Below are 13,305 nucleotides of genomic sequence, written 5' to 3' on the forward strand. Positions count from 1 at the left end.
ATTATGCACAACATATTAATGAAGAGAATTTGATAAAAGAACAAATGAGGAAAAATAATAAAAATTTTTTTGTCTGAATACAGTGGTACCTTGACTTATGAGTGCCCCATCTTATGAGTTTTTTACGAGCCATCGCTTAGTTGATTTTTTGCTTTGAACTGCGAGCCAAAATCTGAGTTATGAGCGAGCTTCAGATATACTAGTTGGTGCAGCTAAGTCACAAGTGCACATGGTTACTTTTTATTTATTTATTTATTAATTTGAACATTTGCAAGGAATACAATTTTTCAAGTGCAGCATGCCAAAGCCCCTTGTATGCAGAGCATTATGGGCAGGCTTAAAATTAACTTAAGATTAACTAAGCAATGATATATTCAGTGGTACAAAAATTATTGTAAAACAGATAACAATTTAGTACCAATGAGTATTACAAAGACAGGTCATATGGTCATTTACTGTGTTGCTGTGTAATCAGTAGAATGAAATATTCTGTTAGGTAATGAAGTTAAATAGTAACAAAGTTTGATTGGGTCACAGGTTGACATTTATGAGATACAATAATGAGATACATATTCTTTCTTTCTTTCAACACACCGGCCGTATCCCACCAAGGCAGGGTGGCCCAAAACGAAAAACGAAAGTTTCTCTTAAATTTAGCAATTTATGCGGGAGAAGGGGTTACTAGCCCCTTGCTCCCGGCATTTTAGTCGCCTCTTACAACACGCATGGCTTACGGAGGAAGAATTCTGTTCCACTTCCCCATGGAGAATGAGATACATATAAGAGATACAATTTATGAGATACAATTATTCAGTATTTATTTAGTTGTGGGTGAGTAAGTGATTTTTGAGAAGAGACTTGAATTTATAAACAGACAGTGTTTCTTTTATATTCACAGGTAATGAATTACAGATTTTAGGGCCTTTTATGTGCAATGAGTTTTTGCATAGCGTGAGATGGACACGAGGAACATCAAAGAGTGATTTATGCCTTCTTGTATGGTCATGTGTTCTGTTGAGGTTGGTAAGGAGATGTTTGAGGGGAGGGTTTATGTCAGAGTTAAGTGTTCTATGTATGTAGTAGGTGCAGTAATAAGTATGGATGTTTTGTATTGTGAGTAGGTTTAGAGTTTTGAATATTGGTGGAGTGTGCTGTCTGTAGTGGGAATTTGTTATCATTCTGACTGCAGCCTTTTGTTGGGTGATTAGTGGTCTGAGATGGTTTGTTGTACAAATTCCATAGGTGAGATAGGGTTAAATAAGCGAGTGATATAGGGCCAGGAGGGCTGACTGTGGAACATAGTACCGTATCTTCGATAGTATGCCTACGGTCTTAGAATTTTTTTTGGAAATTTGTTGTATATGTGTTTGAAATTTGAGTCTATTATCAAGGTGGATTCCTAAGAATTTTCCCTCTGTGAGTTTTGTGATAGGTGATCCATTTATCATTATGTTAAGAGACACATCTGTAGCTCTGTTACCAAACTGAATGTAGTAGGTTTTGTCAATGTTTAGAGTAAGTTTGTTGGTCCTCATCCAGGTTGATATTTTCTGTAATTCGGTATTTACAGTACTGGCTAGCATGACTGGGCTCGGGTGAGAGTAGACGTATGTAGTGTCATCTGCAAATAGTGTGGGTTTGAGTAGTTGCGATGCATTTGGTAGGTCATTTATGTATATGAGAAAGAGAAGAGGGCCTAGGACACTTCCCTGTGGGACACCAACTGTAATTGGCTGTGAGGAAGAGTTTGCCCCATTTGTGTACACACATTGGCTTCTGTTGCTGAGGTATGACTTCAGGTAGTTGAGGGAGTGCCCTGTGGAAGCATCTCTCTTGTGTTGTGCTTGTGTTTTGTGCATTTCCTGCAATTATTTTGCCAAATTTCTTTTTTCTAACATGGGTCCTAAGAAAGTAAATGTAATGGACAGTGCTGAGAAGAAGAGGATGATGTCCATTGAATTAAAGCAAGAAATCATAGAAAAACACGAGCGAGGTGTGTGGGTAGTGGAGTTGGCGAGGCAGTACCAGCGTAGTATGTACTTTGTGCCTTGTGCCTTCTCTGGAGAAGGCACGAGGCATTTATGCTGATTTACTTCGGAGATATTCACCCAAAACGTAGGCCGGTCTCCTGACTTGGGAAAAAAAAAAATTCCGAGAAAATCGCTTTTGTTTCAGTGTTTTCCTTATGAAACTAGTGATCTAGTGCAGATAGCCTCACAAACACTCTGTTTTCTCTTATAATAAGACCTCAGAAGGGAAAGAATGGGAAGATATGGTCAGAGCGATAATTATTTTTTCCTCGGGAGTGGTCGCCACCACTCATCACATAATGACATGTTTTATTCATTCTAGAGTATAGCCTATCATGTTTCTATGCTATTTATATTGTTTATTATGTCATATTAGATCAATTGTGATAGATAAATAAGCCATAGAGTTCATGTTAGCATTACACCGAAGTATTTTCTCCTGTGTCCCGAGAGCCAGGAATTCCACTGGAATGGATTAATGGCATTTCAGTTAATTTCAGTGAAGAAAATTGATTTGATATACTAGCAAATTGAGTTATGAGCTGGGTCACGGAATGAATTAAACTCTTAAGTCAAGGTATACGATTTCAACTCAGCTTTCGTAAGCAATTAATGTCATCGAATTTTGCAACAATTATGCACCTTGTAGAAATAAATTTATTTTTTGTATTACTGCATTATTATTATTCTTGTTTTTATTATTTTTACTATAACTGTTTCCAAAGTGCCAATACTGAAAGTATGAGATGTCAAAAGTTGGGGCCTTACTGTACTGTCATCATAAGAAAACAAAAATCATATAGCACTTCTATGAAAACTTAGAATTAAACACTTTTCTAATAAAAAAAAGTAATTTATGTTTAATTATTTATTACAGTCATAGGGAAATACTAAACTTGGAAGGGTCATACAACTCTTGGAAATGGGAGGATATTAGGTTTTATCTTAGGTTAAGGAGGGCTCTAATCGTTTGGATTAAGATCCCTTTTCTAGCATAAAAGCATCTCTCCTTTCAAAGGATTAATCTAAGGAATTTTATTAACCCCTTGACTGTCGCAACCCCTAATCCTGAGGTGTCTCCTGGTGTCACAAAATTTAAAAAAAAAAAATTTTTCTTATGAAATGATAGAGAATCTTTTCCCGATTATAATGACACCAAAAAAACGAAATTTGATGGAAAACTGACGGAATTATGCTCTCGTGAAGTTAGCGACCTCGGCGATATTTACAAATCAGCAATTTCACCCACTTTGAGCCCTATTTTCGGCTAATTCCGCTGTTCCAGTCGACCAAACTCATAGCTATTTCTTTAGAACTCCATTTTTTCTATCGACTGAGTACAAGAAACTGCCCATATACCAATTTCAACCACCCAATAATGTGGTCAGAAATTTGCAATTTGGCCAATTTCACGAAAATTAAAAAATATGACAATTTCAAAATAAGGTCCAGAATGAACAATGCAGACATTTCTGGCTCTAAAATAACATTTTCTTTGTTCATCAGTCATGTCTCCAGACCCCTCTGATATTACTCTTGCTTTCTACTTTGAATTTTTGTTCAAACAAAATATAGAAGACTTAGTATTATGCAGACTACTGCAATACTGCAATAATTGTATAAATAACATCAACCCATTCATGACTGCATATTAGAATGGCTAGTTGGACATTTATTGGACAATGCCATCATTTGTTTACTTTTGAACATTGCCAAAAATCAAACATTTCCCCTACTTTGAGCTCCATTTCCAGGTTCTTTTTATAGTAAAATCAATCAAAATCACCTCTATTTCTATAATATGTTTTCCATTCTATCAAATGAGACCAAGAAAACGAGAATACAATCATAAATACTATACGAAAATAGACCACAAAGTCGGCATTTTAATTAAAAAAACGGTCCGAGTTTTTTTTTTCTCATTATGCACTGCGTGCTCCAGGATTTTTTTATACGGTGCACACTGACCACACAGACCCATTCTCTCACATGTGGGCCTACCAGCTTTCTCCTGCTTGATTTGAAGCCGCTAGAATTTATGAGTATATATACGTCAAACACGGAACCTCGTAAGACATATATATACGGCCGCGACAGTCAAAGGGTTAAATTGAAAATTAATTATTTCTCAAGGAAGAAGGCTTCAAAATGATTATTAGTTGCTGGACGATTCACTGACAGCTGTGGCTAAGTCAGGTGGGACAAACGAGAGAGTGCCTGAGGTGATAGGAAGAGGGCTAGATATACTCAGTGTGGGTAACCGCCCCTCTCTTGATGCCCTGATGGCCTGCAGCACTGCAACAAACTCCAGCTCTCTTTGAGTTGGTCTCTCATTATCCAAACAGATTTCTGATGCCCTCTGCCCAAAGAGCTCTAGTACTTTGGTGCGGTAATCTACTATAGTTGCAACAGGATTGCCTGTGAGGATAAGGGTCTCCAGACAAGGCAGACGAGACAAGTGACTAACCTCTGAGATTTCACAGATATTGTTGGTTGAAACATTCAGTGATGATAATGAGTAAAGTTTACTTAGTCCTTTTAATGAGGACAAACTGTTTTGTGACAAATCTAAATGATCCCACCGAGGCAGGGTGACCCAAAAAAAGAAAGAAAATCCCCAAAAAGAAAATGCTTTCATCATCATTCAACACTTTCACCACACTCACACATAATCACTGTTTTTGCAGAGGTGCTCAGAATACAACAGTTTAGAAGCATATACGTATAAAGATACACAATATATCCCTCCAAACTGCTAATATCCCAAACCCCTCCTTTAAAGTGCAGGCATTGTACTTCCCATTTCCAGGACTCAAGTCCGACTATATGAAAATAACCGGTTTCCCTGAATCCCTTCACTAAATATTACCCTGCTCACACTCCAACAGATCGTCAGGTCCCAAGTACCATTCGTCTCCATTCACTCCTATCTAACACGCTCACGCACGCTTGCTGGAAGTCCAAGCCCCTCGCCCACAAAACCTCCTTTACCCCCTCTCTCCAACCCTTTCGAGGACGACCCCTACCTCGCCTTCCTTCCCCTATAGATTTATATGCTTTCCATGTCATTCTACTTTGATCCATTCTCTCTAAATGACCAAACCACCTCAACAACCCCTCTTCTGCCCTCTGACTAATACTTTTATTAACTCCACACCTTTTCCTAATTTCCACACTCCGAATTTTCTGCATAATATTTACACCACACATTGCCCTTAGACAGGACATCTCCACTGCCTCCAACCGTCTCCTCGCTGCTGCATTTACCACCCAAGCTTCACACCCATATAAGAGTGTTGGTACTACTATACTTTCATACATTCCCTTCTTTGCCTCCATAGATAACGTTTTTTGACTCCACATATACCTCAATGCACCACTCACCTTTTTTCCCTCATCAATTCTATGATTAACCTCATCCTTCATAAATCCATCCGCCGACACGTCAACTCCCAAGTATCTGAAAACATTCACTTCTTCCATACTCCTCCTCCCCAATTTGATATCCAATTTTTCTTTATCTAAATCATTTGATACCCTCATCACCTTACTCTTTTCTATGTTCACTTTCAACTTTCTACCTTTACACACATTCCCAAACTCATCCACTAACCTTTGCAATTTTTCTTTAGAATTTTTTTTTTTTTTTTTATTATCACACCGGCCGATTCCCACCAAGGCAGGGTGGCCCGAAAAAGAAAAACTTTCACCATCATTCACTCCATCACTGTCTTGCCAGAAGGGTGCTTTACACTACAGTTTTTAAACTGCAACATTAACACCCCTCCTTCAGAGTGCAGGCACTGTACTTCCCATCTCCAGGACTCAAGTCCGGCCTGCCGGTTTCCCTGAATCCCTTCATAAATGTTACTTTGCTCACACTCCAACAGCACGTCAAGTATTAAAAACCATTTGTCTCCATTCACTCCTATCAAACACGCTCACGCATGCCTGCTGGAAGTCCAAGCCCCTCGCACACAAAACCTCCTTTACCCCCTCCCTCCAACCCTTCCTAGGCCGACCCCTACCCCGCCTTCCTTCCACTACAGACTGATACACTCTTGAAGTCATTCTGTTTCGCTCCATTCTCTCTACATGTCCGAACCACCTCAACAACCCTTCCTCAGCCCTCTGGACAACAGTTTTGGTAATCCCGCACCTCCTCCTAACTTCCAAACTACGAATTCTCTGCATTATATTCACACCACACATTGCCCTCAGACATGACATCTCCACTGCCTCCAGCCTTCTCCTCGCTGCAACATTCATCACCCACGCTTCACACCCATATAAGAGCGTTGGTAAAACTATACTCTCATACATTCCCCTCTTTGCCTCCAAGGACAAAGTTCTTTGTCTCCACAGACTCCTAAGTGCACCACTCACTCTTTTTCCCTCATCAATTCTATGATTCACCTCATCTTTCATAGACCCATCCGCTGACACGTCCACTCCCAAATATCTGAATACGTTCACCTCCTCCATACTCTCTCCCTCCAATCTGATATTCAATCTTTCATCACCTAATCTTTTTGTTATCCTCATAACCTTACTCTTTCCTGTATTCACCTTTAATTTTCTTCTTTTGCACACCCTACCAAATTCATCCACCAATCTCTGCAACTTCTCTTCAGAATCTCCCAAGAGCACAGTGTCATCAGCAAAGAGCAGCTGTGACAACTCCCACTTTGTGTGTGATTCTTTATCTTTTAACTCCACGCCTCTTGCCAAGACCCTCGCATTTACTTCTCTTACAACCCCATCTATAAATATATTAAACAACCACGGTGACATCACACATCCTTGTCTAAGGCCTACTTTTACTGGGAAAAAATTTCCCTCTTTCCTACATACTCTAACTTGAGCCTCACTATCCTCGTAAAAACTCTTCACTGCTTTCAGTAACCTACCTCCTACACCATACACTTGCAACATCTGCCACATTGCCCCCCTATCCACCCTGTCATACGCCTTTTCCAAATCCATAAATGCCACAAAGACCTCTTTAGCCTTATCTAAATACTGTTCACTTATATGTTTCACTGTAAACACCTGGTCCACACACCCCCTACCTTTCCTAAAGCCTCCTTGTTCATCTGCTATCCTATTCTCCGTCTTACTCTTAATTCTTTCAATTATAACTCTACCATACACTTTACCAGGTACACTCAACAGACTTATCCCCCTATAATTTTTGCACTCTCTTTTATCCCCTTTGCCTTTATACAAAGGAACTATGCATGCTCTCTGCCAATCCCTAGGTACCTTACCCTCTTCCATACATTTATTAAATAATTGCACCAACCACTCCAAAACTATATCCCCACCTGCTTTTAACATTTCTATCTTTATCCCATCAATCCCGGCTGCCTTACCCCCTTTCATTTTACCTACTGCCTCACGAACTTCCCCCACACTCACAACTGGCTCTTCCTCACTCCTACAAGATGTTATTCCTCCTTGCCCTATACACGAAATCACAGCTTCCCTATCTTCATCAACATTTAACAATTCCTCAAAATATTCCTTCCATCTTCCCAATACCTCTAACTCTCCATTTAATAACTCTCCTCTCCTATTTTTAACTGACAAATCCATTTGTTCTCTAGGCTTTCTTAACTTGTTAATCTCACTCCAAAACTTTTTCTTATTTTCAACAAAATTTGTTGATAACATCTCACCCACTCTCTCATTTGCTCTCTTTTTACATTGCTTCACCACTCTCTTAACTTCTCTCTTTTTCTCCATATACTCTTCCCTCCTTGCATCACTTCTACTTTGTAAAAACTTCTCATATGCTAACTTTTTCTCCCTTACTACTCTCTTTACATCATCATTCCACCAATCGCTCCTCTTCCCTCCTGCACCCACTTTCCTGTAACCACAAACTTCTGCTGAACACTCTAACACTACATTTTTAAACCTACCCCATACCTCTTCGACCCCATTGCCTATGCTCTCATTAGCCCATCTATCCTCCAATAGCTGTTTATATCTTACCCTAACTGCCTCCTCTTTTAGTTTATAAACCTTCACCTCTCTCTTCCCTGATGCTTCTATTCTCCTTGTATCCCATCTACCTTTTACTCTCAGTGTAGCTACAACTAGAAAGTGATCTGATATATCTGTGGCCCCTCTATAAACATGTACATCCTGAAGTCTACTCAACAGTCTTTTATCTACCAATACATAATCCAACAAACTACTGTCATTTCGCCCTACATCATATCGTGTATACTTATTTATCCTCTTTTTCTTAAAATATGTATTACCTATAACTAAACCCCTTTCTATACAAAGTTCAATCAAAGGGCTCCCATTATCATTTACACCTGGCACCCCAAACTTACCTACCACACCCTCTCTAAAAGTTTCTCCTACTTTAGCATTCAAGTCCCCTACCACAATTACTCTCTCACTTGGTTCAAAGGCTCCTATACATTCACTTAACATCTCCCAAAATCTCTCTCTCTCCTCTGCATTCCTCTCTTCTCCAGGTGCATACACGCTTATTATGACCCACTTCTCGCATCCAACCTTTACTTTAATCCACATAATTCTTGAATTTACACATTCATATTCTCTTTTCTCCTTCCATAACTGATCATTTAACATTACTGCTACCCCTTCCTTTGCTCTAACTCTCTCAGATACTCCAGATTTAATCCCATTTATTTCCCCCCACTGAAACTCTCCTACCCCCTTCAGCTTTGTTTCGCTTAGGGCCAGGACATCCAACTTCTTTTCATTCATAACATCAGCAATCATCTGTTTCTTGTCATCCGCACTACATCCACGCACATTTAAGCAACCCAGTTTTATAAAGTTTTTCTTCTTCTCTTTTTTAGTAATTGTATACAGGAGAAGGGGTTACTAGCCCATTGCTCCCGGCATTTTAGTCGCCTCATACGACACGCATGGCTTACGGAGGAAAGATTCTTTTCCACTTCCCCATGGACAATAGAAGAAATAAAAAAGAACAAGAGCTATTTAGAAAAAGGAGAAAAACCTAGATGTATGTATATATATATATGCATGTGCGTGTCTGTGAAGTGTGACCAAAGTGTAAGTAGGAGTAGCAAGATATCCCTGTTATCTTAGCGTGTTTATGAGACAGAAAAAGAAACCAGCAATCCTACCATCATGCAAAACAGTTACAGGTTTTTGTTTCACAGTCATCTGGCAGGACGGTAGTACTTCCCTGGGTGGTTGCTGTCTACCAACCTACTACCTTGTTACATAATGTGTTTATTATATAATTTTGAAAAAAATATCATGGATGGATTAATGAAAATGTGTATATTACCGTAATATACGACATTTAATGAGACTCGGTGACTATTGTTATTATGGCGTCACTTGTGGAAGTCGTCTGCTCACATCTCACATTTATGTTTATTTATTCTACTGTGGGGTGTATTTATCTTATTTATATGTTATGCATCGTGTTTATTATATAATTTTGAAAAAAATATCATGGATGGATTAATGAAAATGTGTATATTACCGTAATATACGACATTTAATGAGACTCGGTGAGTATTGTTATTATCACCACTTGTGCAAGTCGTCTGCTACGACATCTCACATTTATGTTTATTTATTCTACTGTGGGGTGTATTTATCTTATTTATATGTTATGCATCGTGTTTATTATATAATTTTGAAAAAAATATCATGGATGGATTAATGAAAATGTGTATATTACCGTAATATACGACATTTAATGAGACTCGGTGAGTATTGTTATTATCACCACTTGTGCAAGTCGTCTGCTCACATCTCACATTTATGTTTATTTATTCTACTGTGGGGTGTATTTATCTTATTTATATGTTATGCATCGTGTTTATTATATAATTTTGAAAAAAATATCATGGATGGATTAATGAAAATGTGTATATTAACGTAATATACGACATTTAAATGACTCGATGTATGTAAGTTTATTTAGGTACAGGTATACATAAGTATAATTATCAGAGTATATATAAAATATGAAATAACTTTTAAAAACATTTGAAATTTTGGAGTTTCCAGACAAAATGGAGAGACTTAGTGCTTACTGAGCTCATGGAGAATGTAAACAAACAGGGTGGGGCACGGTGACCGTATTAGAAAGTCAGGTGGGGGGAGCCGTATAGTGAGTTTTGGTCATAATTTGAAATGTCCGTATTAGCGGAACGCCGTAAAGTGAAACGCCGTAAAGCGGGGCCTTCCTGTACATAGAGAGATATATATATATATACATATATATATATATATATATATACATATATATATATATATACATATATATATATACGTATATATATACAGCAACCACCCAGGGAGGTACTACCGTCCTGCCAAGTGAGTGTAAAACGAAAGCCTGTGATTGTTTTACATGATGGTAGGATTGCTGGTGTCTTTTGTCTGTCTCATAAATATGCAAGATTACAGGTATGTCTTGCTACTTCTACTTACACTTAGGTCACACTACACATACATGTACACGTTTATTTATACACACTCATCTGAGTTTTCTTTGATTTTATCTTAATAGTTCTTGGTCTTATTACTTTTCCTTTTATATCCATGGGGAAGTGGAATAAGAATCTTTCCTCCGTAAGCCATGCGTGTTGTAAAAGTCAACTAAAATGCCGGGAACAATGGGCTAGTAACCCCTTTTCCTGTAAAGATTACTAAAAAGAATAAGAAGAAGAAAATTGTCAAAGTGGGAAGTCTGAATGTGCGTGGATGTTGTGCAAATGATAAGAAAGAGATGATTGTGGATGTTATGAATGAGAAGAAACTGGATGTCCTGGCTTTAAGTGAAACAAAGCTGAAGGGGGTGGGAGAGTTTCAATGGAGAGGAATAAATGGGATTAGGTCAGGGGTTTCAAATAGAGTTAGAGCTAAAGAAGGAGTAGCAATAATGTTGAAGGATAAGCTATGGCAGGAAAAGAGGGACTACAAATGTATAAATTCAAGGATTATGTGGAGTAAAATAAAGATTGGATGTGAAAAGTGGGTTATAGTAAGCGTGTATGCACCTGGAGAAGAGAGAAGTGTAGAGGAGAGAGAGAGATTCTGGGAAATGTTGAGTGAATGCGTGGGGAGTTTTGAATCAAGTGTGAGAGTAATGGTGGTTGGGGATTTCAATGCTAAAGTGGGTAAAAATGTTATGGAGGGAGTAGTAGGTAAATTTGGGGTGCCAGGGGTAAATGTAAATGGGGAGCCTTTAATTGAGCTATGTGTAGAAAGAAATTTGGTAATAAGTAATACATATTTTATGAAAAAGAGGATAAATAAATATACAAGGTATGATGTAGCACGTAATGAAAGTAGTTTGTTAGATTATGTATTGGTGGATAAAAGGTTGATGGGTAGGCTCCAGGATGTACATGTTTATAGAGGGGCAACTGATATATCGGATCATTATTTAGTTGTAGCTACAGTTAGAGTAAGAGGTAGATGGGAAAAGAGGAAGGTGGCAACAACAAGTAAGAGGGAGGTGAAAGTGTATAAACTAAGGGAGGAGGAAGTTCGGGCGAGATATAAGCGACTATTGGCAGAAAGGTGGGCTAGTGCAAAGATGAGTAGTGGGGGGGTTGAAGAGGGTTGGAATAGTTTTAAAAATGCAGTATTAGAATGTGGGGCAGAAGTTTGTGGTTATAGGAGGGTGGGGGCAGGAGGAAAGAGGAGTGATTGGTGGAATGATGAAGTAAAGGGTGTGATAAAAGAGAAAAAGGTAGCTTACGAGAGGTTTTTACAAAGCAGAAGTGTTATAAGAAGAGCAGAGTATATGGAGAGTAAAAGAAAGGTGAAGAGAGTGGTGAGAGAGTGCAAAAGGAGAGCAGATGAAAGAGTGGGAGAGGCACTGTCAAGAAATTTTAATGAAAATAAGAAAAAATTTTGGAGTGAGTTAAACAAGTTAAGAAAGCCTAGGGAAAGTATGGATTTGTCAGTTAAAAACAGAGTAGGGGAGTTAGTAGATGGGGAGAGGGAGGTATTAGGTAGATGGCGAGAATATTTTGAGGAACTTTTAAATGTTGAGGAAGAAAGGGAGGCGGTAATTTCATGCACTGGCCAGGGAGGTATACCATCTTTTAGGAGTGAAGAAGAGCAGAATGTAAGTGTGGTGGAGGTACGTGAGGCATTACGTAGAATGAAAGGGGGTAAAGCAGCTGGAACTGATGGGATCATGACAGAAATGTTAAAAGCAGGGGGGGATATAGTGTTGGAGTGGTTGGTACTTTTGTTTAATAAATGTATGAAAGAGGGGAAGGTACCTAGGGATTGGCGGGAGCATGTATAGTCCCTTTATATAAAGGGAAAGGGGACAAAAGAGATTGTAAAAATTATAGAGGAATAAGTTTACTGAGTATACCAGGAAAAGTATACGGTAGGGTTATAATTGAAAGAATTAGAGGTAAGACAGAATGTAGGATTGCGGATGAGCAAGGAGGCTTCAGAGTGGGTAGGGGATGTGTAGATCAAGTGTTTACATTGAAGCATATATGTGAACAGTATTTAGATAAAGGTAGGGAAGTTTTTATTGCATTTATGGATTTAGAAAAGGCATATGATAGAGTGGATAGAGGAGCAATGTGGCAGATGTTGCAAGTATATGGAATAGGTGGTAAGTTACTAAATGCTGTAAAGAGCTTTTATGAGGATAGTGAGGCTCAGGTTAGGGTGTGTAGAAGAGAGGGAGAATACTTCCCGGTAAAAGTAGGTCTTAGACAGGGATGTGTAATGTCACCATGGTTGTTTAATATATTTATAGATGGGGTTGTAAAAGAAGTAAATGCTAGGGTGTTCGGGAGAGGGGTGGGATTAAATTATGGGGAATCAAATTCAAAATGGGAATTGACACAGTTACTTTTTGCTGATGATACTGTGCTTATGGGAGATTCTAAAGAAAAATTGCAAAGGTTAGTGGATGAGTTTGAGAATGTGTGTAAAGGTAGAAAGTTGAAAGTGAACATAGAAAAGAGTAAGGTGATGAGGGTATCAAATGATTTAGATAAAGAAAAATTGGATATCAAATTGGGGAGGAGGAGTATGGAAGAAGTGAATGTTTTCAGATACTTGGGAGTTGACGTGTCGGCGGATGGATTTATGAAGGATGAGGTTAATCATAGAATTGATGAGGGAAAAAAGGTGAGTGGTGCGTTGAGGTATATGTGGAGTCAAAAAACGTTATCTATGGAGGCAAAGAAGGGAATGTATGAAAGTATAGTAGTACCAACACTCTTATATGGATGTGAAGCTTGGGTGGTAAATGCAG

The 13,305-nt window shown here is 38.5% G+C and overlaps 1 protein-coding gene across 1 annotated transcript in view; it reads right to left on the minus strand.

The window, feature by feature from the left end:
- Positions 1-2,639: 2,639 nt before the first annotated feature.
- The window catches only part of LOC128700528 (nischarin-like), a 31,379-nt gene continuing 20,713 nt past the window's right edge, over positions 2,640-13,305 (minus strand). The window contains exon 6 of the mRNA XM_070098825.1: positions 2,640-4,661. Within this exon, the coding sequence (XP_069954926.1) occupies positions 4,186-4,661 (476 nt within the window). The 3' untranslated portion in view covers positions 2,640-4,185. The remainder of the gene's footprint in view (positions 4,662-13,305) is intronic.

This window comes from Cherax quadricarinatus, chromosome 65 (assembly GCF_038502225.1).
Source record: "Cherax quadricarinatus isolate ZL_2023a chromosome 65, ASM3850222v1, whole genome shotgun sequence".
Taxonomy (NCBI): Eukaryota; Metazoa; Arthropoda; class Malacostraca; order Decapoda; family Parastacidae; genus Cherax; species Cherax quadricarinatus.